The sequence below is a fragment of the Spinacia oleracea genome, chromosome 4 (genome assembly GCF_020520425.1).
Source record: "Spinacia oleracea cultivar Varoflay chromosome 4, BTI_SOV_V1, whole genome shotgun sequence".
NCBI lineage: Eukaryota > Viridiplantae > Streptophyta > Magnoliopsida > Caryophyllales > Amaranthaceae > Spinacia > Spinacia oleracea.
In genome coordinates this window covers 109,089,302-109,111,918 of record NC_079490.1, presented here as the reverse complement: position 1 = coordinate 109,111,918, position 22,617 = coordinate 109,089,302, and the positions used below count along the sequence as shown (strand labels likewise).

Genomic DNA, 22,617 nt, shown 5'->3' with positions numbered 1-22,617 from the left:
GAAATTTAATCGGAAGCGTATCGTACGAATAAGCATCGGACGAGGCCTGCCGGACGAGGGCCCAGCACGAAGCCAGGCCATCGCCCAGCAAGCCAAGCGCGCCACACGAACAGCCAAGGCCACGCCAGGCCCAGCGCAAGGCCAGGCCCAGCAGGTCGTGGCAGCGCGCACAGCGCGCGCAGCGCGCGCAGGAGCTACGTGGGCTTGTAGCTCGCGTAGGCCTCGCTGCGTGGGCTGCTCGCACGCACGCGCATGGGCGGCCCATCGTGGCTGCCGTGTGTGTGTGCGTAAGTGTTTGTGTTCATGCACGATTCCTAAAACGTGCAGAGTTCGGTTAATGATTAAATTCCTAATTCTATTTGATAAATTAATTAATTAGAGTTCTTGTAGGATTCTAGGTTTAATTAATTTGTATCTGAATAGGATTCCAATTCCCTTTCCATACCCCTATAAATATGTGGCTTGGGCTCACAATTTATAACGAGTTTTCAAGTATTCAAAGTGAGTTTTTGAGAGAAAAATTCAGTCACACATCTTGCTCAAAAGTGCCGAAAATTCTAGTACCTTAAGGGCGATTCTAGTTGGTCAATCTTAAGGCGGATCCGGACGTACTGTGGACTATCTACGGAGGGACGACACTTGGAGTCCTAAAGACTTGTTCTTGTTCGGTTCGGGCGCAGCTAGGGAGGGCACGCAACAAAGAGTATGCATCTAAATTATGCTATATGATTATGTGTAAATAATATGTAATCCTGGGTTAATGGTTGTTTCCGCATGATTTATGTAATATCATATGTATCATAACCTAACATCACTGTCCATGTAACCAAATGGGTACGGATAACACGATAAAAAAATGATATTTTTATAGGATGTTAATTGATTTTTATACCTAACATGAAATTATGGGTGACAGGTGTAAATGAAAATGAAAAATCCACTTTTTTTTCTAAACTAATTTAACTTCGCACTTAAAGTTAAAATTTGTAAACCGTGCATCGCACGGGTCCTATACTAGTACAAAAACTACATTTTAAGTTATGAATTTGACCCGGTAAGAAAATGGTTCGAAAAGCCTGTTACTATTGACCTGAAATAACGGATTTTGGGCATACAAAATTGGCCTTAAACATGACCTGGCCCCCGAAATAACGGGATTTGGGCATACAAAATTGGCCCGAAACTTAATCCGGCCCAACATAAAGGGCTGATTTTTATACCGTGGTCAGGCCCGAACCTGGCTTGGCGCACCTTTTGAACAGGTCTACTACATTCAGTGGCGGACCCAGAATTCTATCTCAGGGGTGGCACAAAAGTTATACGAGTAGTTACTAGTATAAAAAAGACATTATTATGATTTTTTATATGAAAAAATAAAAGTGGGTAACTCTTAAGGTTTTTTTGTAATATTAAATTCGTGTAGTTAGTTCTAGACATCGCAAAGTTCAAATTATTTGAGATTTTTTAAAAAAATATATCACTAAAAATCTATAAAATATTACGAAAATGAAGATGACTACTATAATAAAGTTGTAGTTAAAGGAAGTTATTTTATTCTTATTACTCTTTCCATTTTGGTAATTTGCCAAAAAAAAAAAGTTGACTTTTTGAAGAAAAAAAAATATATAGTCCAATTAAATGAGGTGAAAATATTTGGATTTATGATATATTTTTTTTAACAATTGATAGTTAGTGAAAATGAAAATTTATTGACTAATTAGATAAAATGAATTGAAAAGATAACAAATAAGTTGAAGGAAGAAAAAAAAAAACAAATAAGTTGAAAGAAGAAAAAAAGAAACAAATATGTAGTAAGTTGAAGGAAGAAAAATTAAAAGAAAAAAGTTGCTGGTTCTAATAATCGAACCCGTGACCTGATGAACACTGGAGCAATAACATTTTATGTTTCCTTATTAAATTTTTATTATAACAGTTAAAACTTAAAACAATTGACAATTCTTCTTCTACATTAAAAAGCCGAATGGTAGCAAAAATTTGGCGTAATTTTGGTTCCAATTTTACTCTCCATTCCTTTGTTTACTACTAACTCTTTTAGCTAATTCAATTTATGTTTATTTTTATTTACATGATTGTGAAGTGATGATTATGAATCAGGTTAAGTATTTCCCTCATGAATATATTTCTTAAATATTGTATCATGGTTGACTTTACGCTTTTCACACACATGACTTTGACTCTTAATATCTCGAATTATGTGGAAAATTTTAAAAGTGGATATTTAGAAAATATATATTGATATTATTCTAATAAGACCGCACATGAGTCACATGACTACAATTTGTTACACACGCACAGTTTTTTGGAGGGAAGGTTGAAACAATGGCCGAAAAATTGTAATTTTGGCCGGAATGTTGCAACAAGGTACCATTTTTAAAACAAGTTTTTAATTCAAGGTACTATTTGGCAAACATGAAAATATAAAGTACTTGCTCACAAGGTGGGTCAATAAGAAGTTACTTTTTGACTTTTGCCTAATTATATCATTAATTCTTTTCCTTAAACAAATAATTTCAGAAATACACCTCATCCACCCCCCCACCACACCCCCTCTAAAATGATATGATCCTCACTTGTTTTACTTACTAAAATATATTTTCAACCCTACTTGTTTTATTACTTTATTTTATACAATTATTCTTCTTAATATACATGTCCGGCCAAATATAACCCTTAAATAAATACGAAGGGAGTAACACAACATCTAAATTCAAATAGAAATATGATTATATACCCGTCAAAAAGAAGAAGAAAGATAACAATAGAACTTAATTAATTTTGATTTGTAGCCATTGCATATAGCAATCTCTAGACAAGACGAGAGATGAGTCAGATGACACTTCTACGACCGTCACAAGTCTGAGGCTTGACTCTAAACCGGTCTTCTTTTTAAAAAAAATTAAAAGTATAATTGTGACAAAGGTTGAAAGCATGTGTTTGCTGATTCCTCAACCCCGTCTCTAAAATATTGTACCATTGTAAATTTTTGGATTAACCTTAAAAATTCTGGGCATTAATTCTCATTAATGTATAAAAAATAATATACTAATATGAGGTCTTGTTAGATTCGTTTCAATATATTTCGGAATATCAATTATAAAATTTTACGTTTCAAGTCGTGTCTTAGAGCCATGAAATATCAAACGGGACACTCTTTTAGTGATGGAGCCATGGAGGGATATGTCACAGATTCGAATCCCTTTTTTCATATTTTTAATTTATACTGCTCTTATAGCACATATTAGTCATAATATAAATCCCAAAAGGTTAAAAAAAAATTATCATTTCTTATTCATGAGTCATGACGATAGAAATTTTAGTCATCAGACTAATCACCAAGATTCAAAAAAAAAATTTAAATAAATAAATACTTCGTAGTATAGAATCGACTAATAATTCCCTTGTTACTTGTTACTCCCTCCGTTTCTTTTTGTTGTATCCGTTTCCTTTTTAGTCGTTTCATAATGTTGTATCCACTTAGAATCTTTTCTATTTTTGGACATATATTTTTTCCTAAAATACCCTTACATTTCAATCTAATTACCATAATACCTAAAGATTCTACCCATATTTCCACCTAATTTTCCCCACCCATAATATTTAATCAATTTATTTTCCCAAAAATAATTATTTAATTCATATTACCTTCCCATCACTTTCACTCTCTCTCCTCCCTCATATTTTCACTCTCTCTCTCCCTCCTGATTTCAAGTCCCTCCCTCCCTCCCCTCCCTCTTCTGATTTCATTTTCTCTCTCCTCCCTCAATCTCCGATTCTCCTCCCTCAATCTCCTCCCTCAATTTTTTCACTCTCTCTCCTACCTCAATCTCCTCCCTCAATTTTTTCACTCTCTCTCCTCCCGAAACCTCTCCGTCGCAACCACCACCACCACACCTCCGCCGCCTTTGTGCCTCCACCACCATCTCTGGAAAAAAACTCTATATTAAAGCTTTAGATGGTGAAATTCGACCATAAAAATTCTAGATCTAGAGTTTTCATGGTCGAATTTGACCTCTAAATCTTCAAAATCTTGGATTCATGGTAAAATTGTTGATTTTTATTTTATTTTGTTGATTTTTTAGGTTCGAATTTGGGTTCGAGTTTTGGGTTTTTTGGGTTTGAATTTCTGGGTTTGAATTTCTGGGTTCGCGTTCTTGTTTTTTGGGTTCGAATTCTCGAATTTCTGGGATCGAATTGTTGATTTTTTTGTTCGATTTTGATTGGGTTTTTGTTGTTGATTTTCCGGGTTGATTTTTCGAATTTTCTGGGTTGAGTTTTCGAATTTTTCTGGGTTTTTGTTCTTGTGTTTTCGATTTTTTCTGGGTTTTTGTTCTTGAGTTTTTGAATTTTCTGGGTTTTTGATTTTTTGTTGATATTTATGTTCGAATTATTTCTGGGTTTTTGTTCTTGAGTTTTCGAATTTTCTCGGTTTTTGTTCTTGAGTTTTTGATTTTTTATTGATATTTTTGTTCGAATTTCTGGGTTGAGTTATGTTGATTTTTCTGGGTTGATTTTTCTTGATTTTCTGGGTTGATTTTTCTTGATTTTTGTTCGAATTGATTTTCTGGGTTGATTTTTCTTGATTTTCTGGGTTGATTTTTTGTTCATATTTTTTTGTTGTTGATTTTTGTTCGAAATTTCTTGATTTTTTTTTTTGTTGATTTTTGTTCGAAATTTCTGGGTCGATTTTTTGTTCATATTTTAGTTCGAATTTTCCGGTATATAAATCCTTTGAGTAAATCTGATTTGTTTTAGTAATAATAATAAATATCTCCATTGTTTTCTCTCTCCTTCTTTTATTCCAATCACTTACACACAATCATTTCTCTTACACCCAATCATTACACTTATACCCATACAAACCAAGATTCTATTTTTCTTAAAAACCCAACTTGATTCCATATGGATACAACATTTAGAAATGGAGGGAGTACCTTGTTAGTCATTGATATGAGAATGAACATGATACACCCATGACCTACCCACCATATATAAAAAAACTAAAAATTTACTTTAATTAATTTTGCTTCCAAAGTTTCAAAATAAATGAAGTCCAAAGTGTAATGATGGCACTGTGTAAAAATATAGAGTCCAAAGTGTAATGATGGCACTGTGTAAAAATATAGAGAGGGAGAAAGCTTGAATTGATTGATTGAGCAATGCTCAGATATATAGTACAAACTATGTACTGATGTACATTCATTGCTTATGTGCATCAACTGCTTGACAAATGTATCCATGCATTTCCTAAGATCGAGGTTTGAAGCGGGAAAGAAAAATAATATACTAACTGCGCAGCTCATGCTAACCTAAGTTGCAGTGCAAAGAGCATAGCATAAGGCTTTTGTCACACCAACTGTAGATAACAGAAAAAAATAATGGACAGAGCAGAAAACTCCTTTAGAAATATCATATCAAGTAAAGAGAGGGTAGTTCTCTACTACTCTTTTAGATATAGTATAATGAACGTAAATCAATTAGGCCTGGGACTTTTTTAAATCAAGGAAACTAATGCTACTGCTATACTTACGTAATTCCTAAAGTCTTAGGAATAGGAGTTTATGCTAAACTCTAATTCTTAGACTTATTTATTGTTTATCACGCCTATCCTGGTATATTTCTTTTTATGCGGTAGGACCATGTTCCATATTGCAGCAAAGGTGCAAATAACAAGGAAATACTGCAACTGACAAGGTAATAACTATCATACAGGACTCCTTTGATGCTCTATTCCAAGGAAACATGGCATTTGGGAAAAAGATTTATCAGGAAGAGAAGACGAATACATGGAGGAACATTTTACCATGACATTTAGAATTGCACCATGATATAAATAACCATTTAAAGTAAAAATAAAGTAGCAAAAAAACCATAATGAATCAGTATTACTGCCGGATCTTGGGCAACCCCTAATCGAGGGGGCTAACGAGTGTTGTACAGTAGAAGATTAGAATTTAGGCAATATATTGTGGCCTTTGGACAATTTACTCCAACTTTTAGGGGAGGGGGGGAATTTTAAAGATTTATCGCCGTAATGTAAGATATGTCCCTCGCTAAGACTGCTAAGTGCTAACACTATAACTCAGGCTGTTACATATGATTTGTAAACCATCTCGCTTGGCCTCAATGAACTTGTAAAACTATTGAAAATCTCAACTGACAAGCTTATCCATCTAGAGTGAGAACATATCATTAGAATCAATCCTATTCAAGTGAATAACATTAAATCTAAATGACAGTACGAAATATAAGAAACCAAATTCAGAACATCAGTAAACAATAGAAGATACATTAGTAGACGATAGGAAATACATTAGAATATAATAGTAGATATATCAGTAAGAAGTAGCAAATACTCTACTAGGATAGGTTTTCCCTCGATCTATATATAATATACTAAAAGAGAGGAAATCAATGTGGTGATGACATTTGTCACTCATTGATTGGCCTCTCTTTAAATATTAAAAATAAAGTTCAAAAAAGAAAATTAAGCAACAAATATTTTACAACACAATAATATCACGTAATATATGTTCAACTAACTTATTTTATGATAACTTACTGTGTTTTTTGTTACCATAAAATACGGTAATTTTTTCCCCCCTTCAAAATAACTTACTGTATTTTATGGTAACAACAACTAATATGAAAAAATACATAAATTATTAAAAGATTCATCAATTATTTTTACTAACTTATAGAGGATTTCCTATACATGTATACACAATCAAATTCTACACATAATCTAATTCAAACATACGTCGCATATATCAGGATAAGTATTTGAAATTTATACGGTTTATAACAACCATATACTACGTATAACTACCGTATAATCTATTTAGCTTATGCACTAACCCTGAGTTTACCATTTATACGTTTAGCCTAAACTTTTAACCGGCATTTGACTGTTATTCTAGGTTTAACATACATAGTATATAAAATAAATTGTCAGTTAACAAATATAACTGATTCATGTCAGTTAATAATAAATTTGAGATCTTTATACCACTACAAAAAAACGCGGCACATTGTGACGCTTTTTGGGACAAATTGTGACGCTCTACAGTGTCGCTATTTCACATAGCGACGCTTTGGGAGAGGGTCGCTATTTTCATTGCCGCTATTTACCGACGCTTTAGAGCGTCACAATTTGCAAAATATCGACATATTTCTCCGTCGCTATTTGGGATATAGTGACTCTATAGAGAGTCGCAATATTTAGACTGTATAAAGCGTCACTATTTGCACGTGTATAGACACATTTTTCCGCCACTATAAACCACATAGAGACGCTTTAGACACCCGAAATATATAGACTCTTATTAGAGTCACTATATGTTCACTTTCGTGCGAGGTCCCCCCATTCCCTCCAAAATAATTTAGACCCTTTGGAGCGTCACAATTTGCATCATATTATTTTTCATATATACATAATAATTTAGACGCTTTGGAGCGTCACAATTGGCATCATATTTTTTTCATATATATATATATATAAATATATATATATATATATATATATATATATATATATATATAATCTAAAATCATGAATTATCTATAAAAATATATATCGACCATAGATAATTAATCATAATCAAATACATTAACTTACTACGTACGTACACTATATATCTTAAAGCAACATATTAACTTGCTATGATTCATATATACTTAAGTAGTTAATTTAGGAAAAGTGATAAAAATCATCTATACATTAAATTAATTCGCAGAGTCTAGTCAAACTGAAATAAAAGCGATATTTTAAAACAAAAATAACTTTCTAACTAGCATTATCATTTTTTCTACAAGATAGTCCAAAACTAAATAAAAACAACTTCCTGACTACGAACAAGTAAACATATTGTTATGCTAGCTTAGCTTCAAGATAACTTGTTCATCTCTTGATCTACATTTACTATTACCACTTGAATCATCAATAATCTGCAAAGAAAATTTAATGTCAAATATAGTATGATGAACATTCCATAAAATCAAGGGAAAATTAACAGTAATCCTAACCAGCTTGATCCTAACTACTAGTCGTCTTCTCAAAATAATATCAACTATTAATCAAGGGAAAAATGCATGACTATTAGAAATATAGACATGAACAATGAATATATATATATATATATTATTGGTAAATTAGTTAACTTAATTACCAAAGGTAGAAACCCAAACAACAACCAACAGAAAACAACAAGGGAAACAAAAGCTAAGGGAGCACAGCCCGCACCCAAGCAAAAACAAAAAACACTAAAACATTCTACAACGACACCAGCCAAACTCGCAAAATTTGAGTTATAAAAGGTCATTTTTTACAAATTTGCAATGCTTGTATAATAACACTTTAAACATTAACATTTGATTTTTGCCTTGTTTTTTCCCTGTATGAATTAAAGGTTAGTTCCTACTTCCTAATCAATGGCGAAGAGACAAAAGTTAAAAGTGCTAAGTGTACTTGACGTAGCAAAGACACAATGGTACCACTTGAAAGTTTTCATGATTCTTGGTATGGGCTTCTTTACTAATGTCTATGAGCTTTTCTCCATATCTGTGGTGACCAAAATCTTAGGCCGTCTCTATTACACTGAGCCAAATCCAACTAGCCAAGGGTTTATACCCATGAATGTGGCCTTGTGTGGTACCTTTGCTGGGCAACTCATCTTTGGGTGGTTAGGTGACAAGTTAGGAAGGAAAAAGGTATATAGTTTTACCTTAGTCATAATGGCTTTCTTATCCTTAGCCTCTGATGTTCATTAACTTGCTGCTTAAACTGTGACTTTCTTTAATTAGCAGGCTTGCCCATTTGAAAACCAAAAAAAAAAAAACAAGACACCAGCCCAACAAGCTACACAGCAGAACCAGACTGAACAACACAAGGTTTGCACAAAAGAACTGCACAACAGCAAGCCAGCCTGAGCAGAACAGTATGCCTGACTGACTGCAAACCTGCAAAACTACGCAACACCAAGACTGAGCAGTAGCAGCAGCTACAACAGCAGGACCTCAAGAACTTTCAGTTTTCAGATTCAGTAGCAGTAGCAGGACCTCCACATCAGGACCTCAACAACAGTAGCAGTAGCAGCAGATTCAGTTTTCTCATGTTATCAAAGCTGTAGATTCTTAATCTTTCGAGTTTAGTTCCTCTTGTCAGTTATAGATTTAGATTAAGACCCCAAGAACTTTCTTTTTTCCTTTGATATAATATTCAGGCGTGATGAGAAGCAAAGCAAGTGATTCTTACAAGTACAATAGCTAAAGAATTTGTACTTGGTATTCATTTATTGGTAATTGGTATTCATTTCTTATGATTTTCTTTTTACTGGTGATTTTAGATGGATGAGGAAATGCTAGAGGAGGAAGTTGGGGAAACAGAAGAAGAGACAAGTACCAAGAATATGTGGGAAAGTGTGGAAACTCTCACTAAATATTATAAGGAGGCTGTTTAACTGGGGATTATCAGACCATTACAGAATAGAGATCGCTGTTTACCGACTAGAAACAGAAAAGAACGAGTTGGTTGAGAAATTATCAACTTTGACAGAAGAGATAACTTCTGGAAAGGATAGATTTATCCGCCTGCAAGCTGACTTTGATAACTTTAGAAGGAGATCAGGTAAAGAGAGACTATCAGTTCGAAGCGATGCACAGGGAGAAGTAATTGAGAGTCTTCTTCCAATGGTGGACAACTTTGAGAGGGCGAAGCAACAGTTACAACCAGAAACGGATAAGGAAAAACAGATTGATACGATTTTTCTAAGATAGTACTATGAGTGAACAGACCAAAAACGAAACAGACTATAGAAGTCAATCAAACAGAAAACAAGCTTATACTATGAGCAATTTCTATGGCAACTAAAACTTTTTATAGTAGTTGATTTCATACTTATCTCTCACTCATGGTCAGAGTTCGAATGAGGTTTTATCAGGAGAGTAAGTCGGAGTCGCTGCTGTCTTGGATTGACATTTAACACTGTGTTTTCTTTACGCGTTACAGAAGGAGCATCATAAATTAACTAACAGAAACCATAGTTTGTTAACAACCCAGACCTAACACCAAACTCGTGTTTCAGCTAATATAAACATAATACCTTATTATGATAATACTAAATCTAAACATCTACCTTCTAATCTCACCATCATCCATAAATAATCGACAACTATAAAGCTTGTTTCAGCTATAAGTTTATCTATAAAGCATGAAATGCAGTTAATTAATTCCATATGAAATTACCTTGCATTTGGCAATAGTGTCAAAGTCTCATTTCTCGGCCTGGTTGTCACCATTGCCACCAGAATCATCAGTAATCTAAAAAAAGCATTTTAATATGTAAATTAGATATGCCACATTTCAGGTAATGATACATGATGCTCAATCAGAATAATTTCCAGAAATAACTAACCATATTTATTGCTGATTCCGCACCATCTAAAAGGTTCGATGAAACATTCCCTTTGCGTACTTCCTTCAAAACTTGTCCCAAAAAAGAAGCAATCATTTTAAATGATTGTGTTGTTTCTTCAAACTTGGTGTTTAGAACTTGATTTTGTTGCGCAAGGTCCTCATTTTGCTTCTTGACAACTGGTATTTCACCTTTCATGTTCTCCACTTCCATAGCATTGTTGTTAACATAGCTTGACCCTTCTTTCCTCAGCAAACCTTCCACTCCAAAGATGTCGCTTTGCTTCACTCCAAATCCATAATTCAGAGGACGTTTAGGTACTTCACCTTTATACATGAGCTCATTCAAGACTGCATTCTCAATTTCAATTACGGGCTTTGAAGAAGAGGAACTCGCAAGATTTTCTTGGACCTTTTTGTTGGCATCCTCCTGTTATATAATATGAAAAGATCACTCAAAATCTATTAACCAAGAATACTATGTACAAGCAAAGAAAAAAATAAATAGACTTCAAGAGACAAGATTGATTTATAGAATTAGCTCAATGCAATGATACCACAAATTGATGAGGAAGTGTGCCCTCTTTAAAGCTTCCATCTTCTTTGGCGTAAACTGATTTGAAAAATGCCAATTCGCTAAACACTCCTTTCTTCTCTTTCTGCAATTTCAGGAAAAAAATAAATTGAAAACTGAAATTTTGAAGTTCTTAAACCGACTATCACTATATTTGTTTAACACTTTGAGTTGTTATCCCCGTAGTAGGGTTGCTGGGTGCATTGCCACTTTGCAAGGGGTGATAGAGTCGGCAACAAAGGCAGTGACATCAGCAAGCTCTCTGCTAATTGTGTCAGGCTAAGGGGAATTCAGGAGTACGTTTCCTTGTAGATGCAGGGAAGATAATAAACAGAAGAAATATCAGCCAATAGTTGCTTTATACCTGTATTCAGTTTGTTTTGTTTCTGTAACAAGTGGCAAATATTAGTTCTAGTTATTAAGATATTAGGTAAATAAGTTTTTGCAAACTTGTTTGCAGGTACATTTTCTTTGCATTGTTTTTAGTTTATCTTACATGATCCAATAATTAAAATCAATATGGACATTGATGAATCCCATGATCCCAGCTGGCCTTTATGCTTTTGACAGAGGACTAACAGATAATCTATCGATTCTTATAATCTGATAATGTAAACATTGACAGATAATTTGACTACTAAGTGAGTAAATAAAATGAAAACCCAGACCAATTGGACGACTTCGACGCTGTCCCACGGGCACCATAGGGTTCCGATTTCCCCTCATAAGAAGGAGAAGGAGAAGGAAAAGGAAAAGCCTAACTCTTTGAAGGTTGTGAGGGCAGCGCCGAAGGCAGAGTCGAATACCGATGCTAAGAGTGGAGTTCAGAAGTTTAGGGTCAAGCTGTTGCCTGAAAGTGGTGGCCAAGAGTGTCATGGATGTTCTCTGTATGGTATGTTGTTCTTGCAGCCGTTTACATACGTTTTATTCTGTTATTGTTGTGTTTATTGATTTTGGCTTCTGTATATCCTTTAGCGAGCTTGGATTTCCTGTTGGTTTTCAGTTCTAGAACAATGTATTGTCATCATGAAGGGGATTAGAATTTCCTGGAACATATATGGTTTCCTAAATGAATACTTTATTGGTTTCGAGTCAGATGTTTGGGAAAGAACCGGATTAGTTGGTTGTTAACTTTTTATGTCAGCTAGAATTTAGCTAAATTAGTGAGTTTTAGTGCTGAATGGCTTGATCAATTATCAAAAGTTCTAGAACAATGTATGTCATCATGAAGGGGATTAGAATTTCCTGGAACATATATGGTTTGCTGAATGAATACTTAATTGGTTTCGAGTGAGATGTTTAGGAAAGAACCATATTAGTTAGTTGGTTGTTAACTTTTGATGTCAGCTAGAATTTAGCTAAATTAGTGAGTTTTAGTGCTGAATGGCTTGACCAATTATCAAAAACTCATTTTAAAGGATCAAAGACATTATTTCGGGAATAAATTATATGGTGGACTGGTGGTGGTGAGGTGAAGCTTTGTTATTTTGGTTGAAATGTTAATAGAGAAAGGAATGTTGTTGGTTGTTTGTTGATTGGATAGGTTTGAATTTGTGTAATTGATTTACTCTTGAATTAGTCATGTTTAGGCTGTTGTGCTTGATTAATCTCAAATTAGAAATAATAATGGTGTTGATTTGCAACATTTGCAGCTCACAAGGCCGCACTTCACATCATCTCTAATTTTATTTACATTATGCTATGCTCTTATTAATGCTGGTTTTGATGTCTCAGCCTTACTTCAATAGCTGGGAATATCATCAACTGAAACAAGTGAGAAAGTTGGGACATTTTCACTTGCATATGCAGCTCACAAGGCCGCATCTCCGATAAAGTTTCTGCCTACAGTTGCCCTAACTCCATTGTTGCTTCCTGGATTTCAAGAAAGTAGATAAAGATAACTAATCCCAGAATATATGACTACTCTGTATATGACTTTTCTTCCATTTGTGTAATACCATAATATGTTATTGGATACGTAGCAGAATCAACTCTTTGTCATTTCATTGTGAATTTGCATTTTAGTGTGTTCAGAGAAAATGCAAGAACCATTAATTGCTGGCCTATCTCAAACATAGATCTCCATAACAATTTATCTGTTAACAGCTACTTACTTGATCTGTTCTCACTAAGACCAACAATGTAATTTACAGGCTACACCTACAGACTAACAGCTAAACATGTTTCGTTCACAATTAATTGATTATCATTGCAGGGTTTTTGTTGTAAAAATGCAGATCGAATAATGATTAGTTATGCTTAATTATGCATAATTTTTATTCTTTGTTATTGACTTTTAGTTAGAACTTTGTGAACAATTTTTTATCGCCTGAAGTTTATGGGGATAATGTAATAGAATGAAATACTGCCTTTGTTGTTTAAATTGAATAGTTTTTGCAGCTTCATGCACTGCAGATGGACTTCATTGCCTCTGCTTTCTGATTTTTTCTACTTTAAACTTGGAGTAGCCACGCACACCCGCTCCCATCCCCAGACCACCCTCCAGAATCATACTTCTTAGTTCCTGTTAAAAGTTGACTCTATTTGACAGTAATAGTGTCAGGTAACCCCGTTTCCTGATCCTAAAAGCTCTAAGTTCATGAGAATCTAGGACAACTATCTCCAAAACGTTTGAAGAGTCACATAATGTATACTTCTGCAACATGGTTTATAACAGAAACGGAAAGTAGGAAGATTTTCCCAGCTGCTGCTTTCAATTCCATTTGCCCGCATAGCCAACTTTTCTACATTTCTCTACTTTAACATTAGAAAACTAAAGAATGTCCTTATGTGTGAGATTAGATATGCATATACGAGTAAATATTACTCTTATTTGTTTATGAATTTTAGACTTTTATATCACTCTTATTTGTTTATGAATTTTAGACTTAGCACCTATAGCAATTGAAATGCTACAAACCAAATAGCTAGGTTGAAAAGCATACCATATCAACTCTTCGATTAGCAAAGCTTGTAGCACCACTGTTGTGCTTATTGCCTTGTAAAGCTCGAGCATTTTTTCCCATTTCAGATTTTTCCTAGTTTCATGAAACCAATGTTAGCATATATAGGTGAAACAAATAAAACTTACTAAATTTAGGATATTTTGGGGTCACAAACCATGGCCTCTGGTAAAAGCCAATAATCTACCAATTCCGTCCAACTCCTAGTGGACACTCCATCAGGCACGTTGGCATAGTTCTCTTCTCGAGATTTATTCACTGGATCGAAAAAATCCCCCTTCAATTTGTATCGATGATTGTTCCATGGTTTGTCAATACGCATCACTAGTGCCTTGTTAACTAGAGGTCCATCAGGTAACACAAAATGTTTCTTCAAAAAAAAAAGGAAAAATTAAGTTACAATGTTAACAAAATAATTTGCCTAGCTAGTTCTGATCAGATCAGATCAGACTGATCTGTCTGATCTGATCAGCACTGATCTGATCAGAACTAGCTAGGTGAACTTAGTGATTCTGCAGAAACTTAACCTGGGGTCGGAACCCCCATGACCAAATAAAAACCTGAAAAACGGGCAACTGATTGATGAACACAGATGGAAACAGAATAAATTTAAAGCTAATTACACAGTTAACCAAGCTAAAATAAAACTACAATTAACATAAGTGTTAAGAACAATAAATCCACATACCCGAATCATTGTAACAACATTAGTTTTTAACTGATTGTTCACAGCACGCCAACTTGGGACTCCCACTAGACAAAGTGAATCATTTTTTGCAATATCTCCAAGGAAGCTCACAAGGATCTTCCCACCTTTTCGAATAGGTTGGTTGAATTCATTGAGCTTGACAATGTATCTGAACCCCTTTGCATCATGCCAAACGTCTCGAGGCAGAACTGGTCCCTTTACCAGATGTCGTATTCCATCAGCATCTGTCACAGGAGCTAAATCAGACTAAAAAATCACCAAGATCGATAATTTACAGTTTGCATATTTGATGTAGAGAAATGTTTACCTATAGCTATAGCCTCCACCTTCTCATCAAACTCCCTCGATTCTGGCTAATTTGGAATAATGATTCGATGCCGAAGTGTTGCTTTCTTCACAGCAGTATCACTTCCTTCTCCTTGATCAAATTCATTTTCACTCTCAGAAGCCGATTCTTCAAATTCGTCCCAGTTGTAGTTTGGCATAACTTCACTCTCAACCTGATTGGATGGAGGAGATCGCAGAGGTTGAAATGCATTCTCACTCACATGCATGTATGTTGGAGGCAACTGACCTTCTTGCTTCCCGGTTCTCTTTTTCATTGCCATGGTGTCTGGTGGTGTAGGAGATTGTGACATCACATGTTTTGTTGCTCCCAAAGGTGCAACAAATGCTCTTTTCTCTAAATGTGGTTTGACACTTGTAAAAGAAGATACCGGCTGTTGTGTAGCTTTTTGAGGCTGTTGTGTAGCTTTGTGAAGCTGATGGGTAGCTTTTTGAGGCTGATTGGTAGCTGTTTGAGGCTGTTGGGAAGCTTTGAATGGCTGCAAAGAAGGCTGCAAGGTAGCTTTGAAAGGCTGCAACACAGGCTGCATAGTAGGCTGGTGTGGATTCGGTGTTGACGCTTTTTGTGTTGCAATTTCAGTCAGATTGGGAAACGTAGGTCCTTTATACCATCTACTTTGTGTTGTTCCTGTAAGAGTGGGCGGAATTGGTTGTTGTAATGGGTTAGAGGATGGTTTTGTCTGGGTAAAGGATGGTTTTGATAATGCCTTCAGTTGTGGCTTTGAAACCATGGAAGTAGGCCGAGGCAAGGATGATTGTGGTGCAACCATGGTTTTTTTAGCAGCTACTGGTTGCTTAATGGGTTGTGATACCGTCCCAAATGTCTGTGACACTCCAAGTGTTGGAGGACTAAACGGTCCCCAGTTTTGGGTGGATGGATCAGAAGATTTTGGGGACTTGGATGCAGCAATGCTCGACCCTTCGTCAATAGCTACCAATGTTCTTTTAGTCCTGTAGCTCATATTTTAGTTCCTGTTCAGAAAGTAAGAAACACAATCAGCCATGAATAAAAAGGTCATTAAACCAACTCAATTGCTACAAGAATGAATCACTAAATAGGATAATAGGTATTCACTCAAAGTGACAATCATACACGTTAAATCAGTTTAACATTTTCACATAAACAAGAATTACAATGAGCAGAAAACTCAGTAAATATAGAAGCAAAGTGCAAATCTGATTGAGAAAAAGAAATTCATCCTGGCTCTAATTGGTCGTTAGCTCACTGAGTGATCTAGAGTCTAGAATATACAAGTCATAGACTCAAAAGTCTGAAACCTTCAAGGAACTTGAAAACTTTATATTGGAAGGCCTTTTGCTCCGTTCATCCCTTTATTAAGTTTCATTATAACCTGTCACATTACAAGCATAAGCACGAAACAAGATAGAGAAGGCAAACCAGAAAGGAAACAACTAACGGAAATGCACTGAAGATATTATCAGAAAGTGAAGATATTAGCACTATGGAAACAACCAACCTCCAGGTGGCTACCAAATCTCCCTGGAGGTCGAATTAGCACTATGGCCCCTACGAATGTGGATGCGAATGAGTGTGTAGCAGCTTGGTGGAATGAGGAGGGTGATGGATGGCATTTGGAGGGATTGATCTCACATCTTTGGGTCCACGAACAGGAAGCTATCAAGATAATGAGGGTAGCAAGAATTTTGTTTATCTCCCTTGAACTCAAATTATCCCTTTATTGGTTTTAACATGTATTTTGTTTCTGCAGAGATACTTGAAATTTGAAGAATCTGCAGGTGACCCTGCGCGTGTTCAGATTCTATATGAACGTGCTATCACTGAGTTTCCTATATCTAGTGATTTGTGGACTGACTATGCACGCTATATAGAAAAGAAGCTCAAGGTACTTTCTCAATTTCTGATTTTAACTGTTTTGGTTGAGAAATCTGCTAGCTAGCTTATTGTCAGTTGCCAAAAAAACAATTTTTTCAGTTCTGATGGATCAAAGAGATGATCTCATAGCTGGCACACTTCCTTTTTTTTGGGTGTAGTTTAGACTGAAGTTATAAGCAATATTTTAGTTGGCCTACACTCATTTACTACACTTTTGCTCTACAGTTATGAGGGAAAGGGCAAGATGAACCTGCTACACCCTCCTTTTCTGAGATTCAGACTACAGTGAAAACTCTCAATTTTTATATTATCATGGCACCAGGAAAAAGCTAAAGAACAATCTAAAACAAGTCATCAAACAAATCAGGAAGCTGTGAACCAGCAAAACAACATCAAGCAACAGTTGCATGTCTGACATGTATTAACAAAATGATTTGGCTACCTTATTAGTTATTCCCCATTCTGTTTTGAAAAGAAAGGAGGGGAACCATACCTAGAATAAAGATCTTTGCTGCTTGATTCAGAGAGCCTAAATCAGTAATATCCTGAGCCTGTAGTTTTAAGAAAATGATTATCAAGAGAGTTATACATTCCATAGGAGAGAAAACAGGCGATAAAAGGATCAATATTACAATACAAATGAGCTTAGAGAAGCTTGAAAAAAGCTAGCTATAATTATACAAAGTCGGTGGTCACATATGATTCTCAAAGTCAAAAGACATAGAAAGAGGATCCAATGGGTGATCCAGCAGCTTAGTATAGTAGTAAATGACAGCTTTGAAGAGGTGGATGCACATTGTTAATTGTTAACATGAATGCAGAACACAAACATCTAAGGGAGAATCAAGCCTAAATTGCAGAACTCGAAACAGACAGAAACATAAATGAAGAAGTAAAGAGGTAACGTGTTGATACTTGTGTAATATTGGAAACTACTGGAGTGATGTTTACTGTTATAAACAATGAAATATAGTGAATTGTTTTTAGCAATATTTTACATTGGAGTCATTTCATGATTAACTCACAGCATTTCACTAATCTTACAGATTCAAAACCGGTTTGTCTGTGTGGTTCTCCTTAGATAGCCAGGCATGATATTTTGGCAACTCTGACAGATACGCTTTGTCAAAGGGGGGTAAAACTTTCAGAACCAAGACAGATGCATACAAACAAGAATCAATCTTTTCCCAATAAACCTTATTGTTTAGTTATAATGGACCAACCCACCCCTGACACACATTTTCTTGTGTACCACAGGCGCAACAAAAAAGGGAAGAAAAGCAACAACACTGCAACAACAATGAACCAAATCAAATACAAAAGGGGGAAATCACAAAAAATAAAGATAAATTGCCCCCTTTTCACGGAATAACGGTATAAAAATATCTGTATCACCATCAAAGAAACTAGTAGTAGGGTACTTGGACATTAGTAGACAATAAAATAAGTGAGTATAGATTAAGTATATAACTCATTATTCAACCAGATTAAACAATATGACTCACAACGTCATGAACAAATACAAATCCAAAGCAAAACAATAAAAAATAAGCATGATCAATTGGTCCCACCCTCTTCCTCTACTGGTAAAGAATCCCCTAAATCAAACACATCTCTAGGCTTGTTCTTAACAACATGCAACCATCCCTTTTGTATCTCATCTTCTATGTAAAAAACTTGTTTTGCTTGAGATGAGAATACAAATGGATCATCTTGCAACAATCGTCCAGAATGCATCAATTTAGAGAAATTGACACATACTCCGCCATTTGGATATGCTTTTACACCCCTATGAATGTCTACCCAATCACAACGAAACAATACAACTTTGTAATCTCCGTAATAATCTAATTCATAGATATCTTTCACTTTTCCATAGTAGGCATCTCCATCCGCTTCGACCATAATTCCAGAATTTTGTGTCAAAAGACGAGAATCGCGATCCGTGGAAAGGAATTTGTATCCATTGATTATGTATCCTTTTAATTTTCTACCATAAGAATGCAAACCACCCGCCAAAGCTTTTCTTAGTTTCCCATCTTCGGTGGTTGCATCTATGTAATGTACCTACGATGATACATCATTAAATCAAATACATTTTTTTAAAAAGAAGTATGTATTCACATTAAAAGAACTTAAGTAACCTTATTTTGCAGCCACCCTCCAAACTCATTGATGATCCAGTTACTTTCATCACTCTCCGTGACAGGATTTTGTAAGTTCATTTGACGTTTCTCGGTTAAAAATTCACTTCATGGAAGAAGAACAAAATTAAAAATCATCTATTATAACAATTGATAATTCAAAAGAAAACCAACATAATACTTACTCCAGATCCCCTTTTATCTCATCAGAGTGAAGCAAAATGTAGCGATGAGCTTGTTTTAAGCTTTTGTCATCAAGGCGAATGCTGACCTCCTTCCCAATAACTCGACCACCAGAATTAAACAAGTAATCATTGGGATTTGGAATGTCATCATCCATCCTTTTAGGTATGTTGAAAATGGTCTTAACACCTTGAAGATATCTCGAACAAAACCTAATTGTCTCCTCTAAAAGGAAGCCTTCTGCAATAGATCCTTCAGGTTGGGCTTTATTGGTTACATGTGATTTCAAATGGGACAAGTACCTTTCAAATAAAACATTTGTACTTAATATATGATAAATGTGAAATATTAAATAAAAAGAATATAATTTAGACGTGTAAGATATTAACCTTTCAATGGGATACATCCATCTGTATTGCACTGGTCCACCAAGTTTAACCTCCTCCACTAAGTGAATCAACAAATGGACCATGATTGTGAAAAATGAAGGTAGAAACTCCTTTTCCAACTCACAAAGAGTTAAAATAATTTCATTTTGAAGACCATCTAAATCATCTGGATCAATAGTTGTAGAGCACAACTTCTTGAAAAAGGAAGACAATCTAGCCAACAAGTCAATTACTTTTGTAGCTTTAGAGGCCCTTAAGGCAACGGGAAGGATATCCTGCATTAGAACATGGTTGTCATGACTTTTGAGGTTAATCAACTTCCTTTGCTTCATATTCACACAACTAGAAAGGTTGGATCCATATCCATCAGGAACTTTAATTTTCTGCAAAACATTTAGGAACCTCTCCTTCTCCTCCGTAGACATAGAATAGGAAGCCGGAGGCATGCATTCACCTCCGTTAGGATTAGTACTCAGCCAAAGGTGAGACTTTATTCTCCATGCTTCAAGGGCTTCTCGATCATTCCTACTATCTCTACTCTTATCCATGCTAAGAAGAGTTCCCAAAATATTCTCAGACACGTTTTTCTCAATGTGCATCACATCTAAATTATGCCTTAGAAGATTATGCTCCCAATACACCAAATCAAAGAATATGCTTCTCTTGGTACCAAAGTCACTTTCATCTTGGACATCATCGTCATCATCGTGTCCTCTTTGCCTCTTTTTCGGTGGTGCCTTCGACTTTCCGTAAACATGCTTCACCTTTTCTTGCTGCCTCAATATATCAGTGCCGCTAGGACGAGATGGGGCTTTACCCCACTCATTAGTTCCAAACTTCTCACAAAACTTGTCACCTTGACATCGATATGGGTGATCTGCAGGTAACCATTTTCTATAGCTACAATAGCAAATCTTGCTCCCAAATCTATCAGAAGGCGTGGAATCTAAGCATATAGGACATGCATTGTAACCTTTTGTGCTCAAACCAGAGAGCATTGCATAGCCGGGAAAGTCATTAATAGTCCAAAGCAAAGCCGCACGCAAATTAAATTTCTCTCCGGCAAAAGCATCAAAAGCTTCAACCCCTGTCCACAGCAATTTCAATTCATGCACTAATGGCTGCAGATACACGTCAATATCATTTCCGGGACCTGATTTTCCAGGAATAAGCGTGGACAGAATGAAAGAAGACGGTTTCATACATAACCATGGTGGAAGATTATAAGGAATCAACATCACTGGCCACGTACTATAAGTGGTGTTCATTAAACGGTAAGGATTAAAACCATCACTCGCAAGACCTAATCGAACACTACGAGGGTCTAATGCAAAATCACTGTGACGCTCATCAAATGCCTTCCATGCTAAGCCATCTGAAGGATGCCTTAAAATCTTCTTATCATCTTCACCCAATCGCTCTGTATCATGCCATCTCATATCTTCTGCTGTTGATGATGACATGTAGATTCTTTTTAGTCTCGGTATAAGAGGGAAATATCGCATTACCTTAGCTGGCACACCTTTCTTACAAGTATCCGTACCTTGATCACTTACAACGTTGCCCCTATCCTTAGTTTTCTTCCACCTCGATGTACCACAAACATGACACTTGTCTTTCTTTAAAAATTCACCCCAATACAACATGCAATTATTCGGACAAGCATCAATCTTTTCATACCCAAGGCCCAAGTCTTTTATCATTTTCTTACTGTAATAATAAGAAGAGGGAAAATCAAGTATTTGAGGAAATGCATCTAGAATTAGCTTCAACAACATATTGAAAGATTCTATGGACCAGTGATTCATACACTTCAAGTGAAACAAGTGTAACAGAAAAGATAACTTTGAAAAATTGATACACCCCTCGTACAATTTCTCCTCAGAAGCTTCAAGCAACTTCTTATATGTCACATCTTCTTCTATTGTAGAATAATCATATTCTACATCTGTGTCATAGGCCAAGGGCTCCTCAATCCATTCATCATCCTCTCGTGCTTCTAAATTTGGGCAATTGGGAGGCATATTAACACTAAATGCTGATCTTAATAGCCCTCCCATATTATCTCGACCTACAAACCCACTTTGGTTATCAAGGGATCCTTCACTAGTAATCCCTCCATCACTCTCAAACATACGCTGAAACGTATCCCCTTTACCATGAAAAATCCAATCCTTATATGGCTTATAAAATCCCTTAAACAAAATATGCCTCTCCACTTCATTTACGGAGAACCATTTCTCTACCTTACAGTTCTTACATGGACATCTAATTTTTCCTTCGACTAGATCTTGCTTGGCAAACTCAATAAATTCCATACAACCGTCGATATATTCATGATGACCAGTGGGTAGATCGATCCAACTTTTATCCATATCTATACGAAATTAGTTGAGTAATTAGTAATATACGTCGGTCGCAGAATAGGAAATTTTTATATGTACTTATTAAAATATTATAATCATTCTTAGAACCTTGATATATCACACGAGATTAATTTAAGTCACATAACACCTCCGTACACAACTCTTCTTAATTCATACCATAACTTATGGTTTTTTGTTTAATCATTCTTCCTTAGTGACTAATATTTGTGATCTATCTTCATCTTCTAAAAGTTATTACCCTATATCACTTCCATATTATATTTTCTTTTTGCGTACAAGATCATACTTTCAACTTCACATGAATTTGCAAGGAAAATAAAGCATGTGATTTTAGCGCACAAGGTGATATTTTCAACTTCACACGAAGACAACAATATAAATCCATTTTTTAAAAAGAGTAAGAGTACCTTAAGTAACGTGGCATCACATAATCAGAATTTATGGTAAAATTTCTTGGATTAAATGTAATTAAGCTAAGCAAAATTATGTAGTGGGGATAATGTAATTAGACAAACAATACCAACACAAAATACCAAAGCTAACAAAAATACGTACTTACAAATTTGAAGCTATTATATCAAAACATTTGAAATTAAATCAACAGGAATACAATAGAAAGATCCAACTTTTGCATGATTG

General features: G+C 35.4%; 2 protein-coding genes across 2 annotated transcripts; both read right to left on the bottom strand.

Moving 5' to 3' along the window:
• Window positions 1-7,862: 7,862 nt before the first annotated feature.
• On the bottom strand, window positions 7,863-15,982 carry LOC130471785 (uncharacterized). The gene is made up of 9 exons (XM_056842087.1): window positions 15,074-15,982; window positions 14,983-15,028; window positions 14,655-14,899; window positions 14,124-14,336; window positions 13,949-14,041; window positions 10,987-11,088; window positions 10,431-10,859; window positions 10,262-10,336; window positions 7,863-7,965 (listed from the first exon to the last, which is right to left on the bottom strand). The coding sequence occupies exons 1-8, from the start codon at window positions 15,980-15,982 to the stop codon at window positions 10,289-10,291; spliced, it is 2,085 nt and encodes a 694-aa protein (XP_056698065.1). The 3' UTR covers window positions 7,863-7,965; window positions 10,262-10,288.
• A 2,252-nt stretch (window positions 15,983-18,234) lies between these two features.
• LOC130471784 (uncharacterized) lies at window positions 18,235-21,966 on the bottom strand. Its single transcript, XM_056842086.1, has 3 exons — window positions 19,205-21,966; window positions 19,020-19,125; window positions 18,235-18,942 (listed from the first exon to the last, which is right to left on the bottom strand). Exons 1-3 carry the CDS (start codon window positions 21,964-21,966, stop codon window positions 18,433-18,435), a joined length of 3,378 nt encoding a protein of 1,125 aa, XP_056698064.1. The 3' UTR covers window positions 18,235-18,432.
• Window positions 21,967-22,617: the final 651 nt, after the last annotated feature.

Coding starts and splice junctions, on each gene's coding strand:
- LOC130471785 (XM_056842087.1), bottom strand. CDS start 15,982: ATGAGCTACAGGACTAAAAGAACATTGGTAGCTATTGACGAAGGGTCG. Junction 11,089..13,948: donor CTAATCGAAGAGTTGATATG/GTATGCTTTTCA, acceptor CTGAAATTGCAG/AAAGAGAAGAAAGGAGTGTT. Junction 10,860..10,986: donor CACTTCCTCATCAATTTGTG/GTATCATTGCAT, acceptor ATTATATAACAG/GAGGATGCCAACAAAAAGGT.
- LOC130471784 (XM_056842086.1), bottom strand. CDS start 21,966: ATGGATAAAAGTTGGATCGATCTACCCACTGGTCATCATGAATATATC. Junction 19,126..19,204: donor GAGATAAAAGGGGATCTGGA/GTAAGTATTATG, acceptor TCTTCCATGAAG/TGAATTTTTAACCGAGAAAC. Junction 18,943..19,019: donor GAGGGTGGCTGCAAAATAAG/GTTACTTAAGTT, acceptor GTATCATCGTAG/GTACATTACATAGATGCAAC.